Raw genomic sequence first — 5239 nt, 5'->3', positions numbered from 1 at the left:
CCTTTATGTCTTTGTCGGCGCCGCCGCCAGGCCCTTCTAGGTCTGTGGGCTGCCGCTAGGTCTGTATGTCCTTGTTGGCCACCGCCAGGCCCGTCTACCTTTGCGGGCCACCGCTGGGCCTATATGTCCCTGCCGGCCACTGCCGGGCCTGTATGTCTCTGCTGGCTGCTGCCACGGGCCTACCCGACCCTGCTTTACACTGCTGCCAGGCCCGGCTTCCTCTGTGGGCTGCAACTGGGCCTGTATGTCCCTGTCAGCCGTGCCGCTGGGCCTGTTGACCCCTGCTGGCCACCACCGGGCCTGTATGTTTCTGCCGGGTGCCGCCTGGCCTGTATGTCTGTAGTTAGTAATTAATTATTCATACAATTTCTTTGATGTGTACTCAGTGCTGTTGATGTGTTTGCTTGTCTCTATGTTAATTGGCAATTCTGTTTCATTCTAAAATAAATAGATGATTATATTGTAATGCCTGAGTTAAAGAATAAGGGTGGGAAACACCATAATTATTTGACTATATTGTCAAGAAGCATGCATTTATAATGTTGGCATCATGCTTTTTGTTGGTTTTTTTTTTTTTTTTTTTGAGACAGGGTTTCTCTGTGTAGCTTTGCACCTTTCCTGGAACTCACTTGGTAGCCCAGGTTGGTCTCAAACTCACAGAAATCTGCCTGGTTCTGCCTCCCAATTAAAAGTATGCACCACCACCAGCCATGCCTTTTGTTTTATACATATGTATAGCATACTTATATACAGCATGTTTTAGGATGCCGTGACCTATAATGATGTGCACATCAACTTCACTCAGGAGGAGTGGGCATTGCTGGATCTTTCACAGAAGAATATCTACAAAGATATGATGCTGGAGACATATATGAACCTCACTGCTATAGGTAAATTTTCATTCATATTTTAATTTAAGGCAACAATTGTTTTTTGATTATTGATAATCTTCTGTAATTCTGATTGAGAATGAGGCAGAATGAGGTAACTAAATCAGGAAAGATTCTAAGGATAACTGAAGATAGTAAAACAAATTTTGCACAATTTCCTGTAATATTTTATACATTTCCTCATTCTATATTTTAGGATACAATTGGGAAAATCTTGACGTTGAAGAACATTGTCAAAGCTCTCAAAGACATGAAAGGTAATTTTTATGTACAAGCTGATACAAAGCTGCCTCTGGATATATTTTAATGTATTTGAAAGTTTTAAAGAAATGCAACAGTGTAAATAATCATAGCTTAAATTACATTCATGATCTTTAAATGCTCACAATCCATATACATCAAAGGCAGGTAAATGAATTGTGTTGGCAGGTTATTCATTTTAGAAGGAAGGAAAGGAATCAATACCTTAATAGATATGAGCATTTGAATCATTGTTCTGTCAGAGCTATGCTGTAGAATTGCCCACCCAGTTAGTTTCATATGACTCTTATTACCAAAGGTATACATATTAAATATGTGATAAGTGTATGTCCAAATCCTTCTAATAAACAAATATTCCATATTAAAGCTAGTGTTACTCTCTAGTTTTTCTAACACTGCTAAGTTTAGTGAGATGAGCCATAAGAGTCAAGAATTAAGGGGGGATTTTTGTAAAGAAGCCTTAAAACCTATATCACATGGCTATGAGGAACAAAAAGTCAAGCTGTGTAGAGACAATGTAGAAACTTTATTTGTGTGGGTTTTTTTTTTTTTTTTTGGTTTTTCAAGACAGGGTTTCTCTGTGTAGCTTTGTGCCTTTCCTGGAACTCACTTGGTAGCCCAGGCTGGCCTCGAACTCACAGAGATCCGCCTGGCTCTGCCTCCCGAGTGCTGGGATTAAAGGCGTGCGCCACCACCGCCCGGCTCAGAAACTTTGTTATTCTTCATTTACTAAGTATAGCATATGTCACACGTGGTATAATTCTTATGAACATAACAATATAGAAAAAAGCAATGTATCCCTCTTCATCTCAAAACAATTACAAGTTATGTACTAGTCTCATATTGAGTAGACTTGCTTAATGTGATTCAAGTTTATACATAATTGGTTTTCCAGCTTAACTGGGAATACATCTGCAAACAAACTGAAGAAAAGTCCTATGAGTAGTGGGAATGTGTAAAACTTCTGTCTGTCCTGGTTCATTGAGCAAATGTAGTAGTATTCATGGTATAGAAAAAGGTATTAATGGAATTAAGTGGGATAAAGGTCTGAATTTTTCCAATTCTTTTCATATATATATAAAATCTCATTGAAAAAGTCATTCCATATATGTGATCCATGTAATGAAGGTTCTAAACATCATAGGTATCTTCAAAAGTGCAAAATAATCCTTAATGAAGGGGAACAATATACGTATAAGCAAAGTGATAAAAACATATCCAATTTCTCTTTCCTTTTCACTGAAATGAAAAATTAATTCACACAGAAATAAAGGTGTAAAAGAGTAATGAATGTGGTACAGCTGTTACATTTTCAAATTATCTTTGCAGGGCTGAAAGAAGTCAAACTGGAGAGAAACCATATGAATGTAATCAATATGGTAAAGCCTTTCCTCATCATAGTTCTCTTCATTTGCAAAAAAGAAGACATACTAGAGAGAAACTCTATGAACATAATCAGTGTGGGAAATCCTTTGTACAACACAGTACTTTTCAAATGCTTGAAAGTACAGATACTAGAGAGAAACTGCATGAATGTAATCAGTTTGGTAAAGACTTTGCTCAAAACAGTGGCCTTCAAAGGCATGAAAGAACACACACTGGAGAGAAACAGTATGAATGTAAAGAGTGTGGTAAATCCTTTTCACATCACAGACATCTTCAAAGGCATACAAGAACACTCTTTGGAGAGAAAACATATGAATGCAATCAATGTGGTAAAGCCTTTGCAAATCACAGTCACCTTCAAAGGCATGAAAGAACACATACTGGAGAGAAACCATACAAATGTAATCAATGCGGTAAAGCCTTTGTAACTCACAGTAAATTTCAAAGTCATGAAAGAACACATACTGGAGAAAAACCATATGAATGCAATCATTGTAGAAAAGCCTTTTCAGATTATAGTCATCTTCAAAGGCATGAAAGAACACATACTGGAGAGAAACCCTATGAATGCAATCACTGTGGTAAAGCCTTTGCAGATCATAGTCACCTTCAAAGGCATGAAAGAACACATACTGGAGAGAAACCTTATGAATGCAATCATTGTGGTAAAGCCTTTGCAGATCACAGTCATCTTCAAAGGCATGAAAGAACACATACTGGAGAGAAACCTTATGAATGCAATCACTGTGGTAAAGCCTTTGCAGATCATAGTCATCTTCAAAGGCATGAAAGAACACATACTGGAGAGAAACCCTATGAATGCAATCACTGTGGTAAAGCCTTTGCAGATCATAGTCACCTTCAAAGGCATGAAAGAACACATACTGGAGAGAAACCCTATGAATGCATTCACTGTGACAAAGCTTTTGCACATCATAGGCACCTTCAAAGGCATGAAAGAACACATACTGGAGTCAAACCCTATGAATGCAATCATTGTGGCAAAGCCTTTGCAGATCACAGTCACCTTCAAAGGCATGATAGAACACATACTGGAGAGAAACCCTATGAATGCCATCACTGTGGTAAAGCTTTTGCAGATCACAGTCACCTTCAAAGGCATGAAAGAACACATACTGGAGAGAAATTCTATGAATGTAATCACTGTGGTAAAGCCTTTGCAGATCACAGTCATTTTAAAACACACAAAATAACGCATACTGGAAAGAAACCCTATGAATGTAATCTGTGTAATAAAGCCTTTGCATATCACAGTTATCTTCAAATACATAAAAGGAGACATACAGGAGAGAAACCCTATAAATGTAACCAATGTGTTAAAGCCTTTGCACAAAACAGATATCTTCAAAACCATAAAAAAACACATACTGGAGAGAAACCATATGAATGTAGTCAATGTAGTAAAGCCTATGAACATCAAAGTCATCTTCAAAGGCATGAAAAAACACACACTGGAGAGAAACCATATGAATGTATTCAATGTGGTAAAGCCTTTGCAGATCACAGTCATTTTAAAGCACATGAACCAATGCATGCTGGAAAGAAACTCTTTGAATGTAATCTGTGTAATGAAGCCTTTGCACATTACAGTCATCTTCAAACGCATACAAGAACATATACTGGAATGAAACCCTATGAATGTAATCAGGGTAGTAAAGCCTTTTCACATCACAGTTGTCTTCAAATATATAAAAAGAGACATGCAGGAGAGAAACCTTATTAATGTAACCAATGCAGTAAAGCCTTTCCTTGTAACAGTGATCTTAAAGTACATAAAAGAACACATACTGGAGAGAAACCCTATGGCTGTAATCAGTGTGGTAAAGCCTTTGCACATCATAGTCATCTTCAAAGGCATACAAGAACACATAATGGAATGGAACCCTACAAATGTAATCAGTGTGGTAAAGCCTTTGCACATTACAGTCATCTTCAAAGGCATACAAGAACACATACTGGAATGGAACCCTATAAATGTAATCAGTGTAGTAAAGAATTTGAATGTCACAGTAATCTTAGAATACATAAAAGAACATATACTGGAGAAGAACCCTACAAGAGTAATACTATTAGTGTATAATTGCTGTCTTAAAGCCTGTGAATATAACATTAGATTTTGAACATCTAAAAAAACTCATATCAAAGGAAATGTGATTATAAAGATTTGGTAAGATCTTTAGCCAACACACTTAGATTCAGTACACAAGATTTTTCTTGAGAGAAAAATCTCACAGGTGTCAAAAATCTCTTCATTCATCCCTCTGTATTTGGTTTATACCTGCAAATTCACACGGAAGAAAGGATTATGGATTGAAAGGATATGGTAACTAATTTAGATTTCACACTTCAATTACATGAGATAATGAATCCATGTGTAAAAGTTCATGAATGTGTACTAATTCATTTCTGTTGCTCTGATATATCATGTCAATGTGAACATATGAAAATGGGTAATTAATTGGCCATTGGTTCCAGATGGATACAGGGTCAGAATGAAAGTGACATGGAAACAAGTGTCATACATGACAGCTACAGTAGGAAACTGAAAATTCCCATTCTTAATCTACAACATAAAGCATAAAGTGTAAAAGGGAAATGGTAATCTCTTAGACCAACCCTCCATGACATATTTCTTCCAGCAGGTCAGCCTTTTCTAAATATTCCCAAATAATACCACAGAC

The 5239-nt window shown here is 37.1% G+C and overlaps 1 protein-coding gene across 1 annotated transcript; it reads left to right on the top strand.

The window, feature by feature from the left end:
* The first annotated feature begins 695 nt into the window (after positions 1-695).
* On the top strand, positions 696-4402 carry LOC119086689 (zinc finger protein 431-like). The gene is made up of 3 exons (XM_037199259.1): positions 696-890; positions 1087-1147; positions 2481-4402. The coding sequence occupies exons 1-3, from the start codon at positions 854-856 to the stop codon at positions 4279-4281; spliced, it is 1899 nt and encodes a 632-aa protein (XP_037055154.1). The 5' UTR covers positions 696-853; the 3' UTR covers positions 4282-4402.
* The last annotated feature ends 837 nt before the right edge of the window (positions 4403-5239 follow it).

This window comes from Peromyscus leucopus, chromosome X (genome assembly GCF_004664715.2).
Source record: "Peromyscus leucopus breed LL Stock chromosome X, UCI_PerLeu_2.1, whole genome shotgun sequence".
Lineage (NCBI taxonomy): Eukaryota > Metazoa > Chordata > Mammalia > Rodentia > Cricetidae > Peromyscus > Peromyscus leucopus.
Note: the sequence above shows the minus strand (reverse complement) of the source record. Positions and strands in the feature narration are given on the sequence as shown.

Bases quoted from the DNA above. Each gene is read 5' to 3' on its own strand.
- LOC119086689 (XM_037199259.1), top strand. From the start codon at position 854: ATGATGCTGGAGACATATATGAACCTCACTGCTATAG. The intron at 891-1,086 runs GTAAATTTTCAT...TCTATATTTTAG, and splicing joins TATGAACCTCACTGCTATAG to GATACAATTGGGAAAATCTT. The intron at 1,148-2,480 runs GTAATTTTTATG...TTATCTTTGCAG, and splicing joins AGCTCTCAAAGACATGAAAG to GGCTGAAAGAAGTCAAACTG.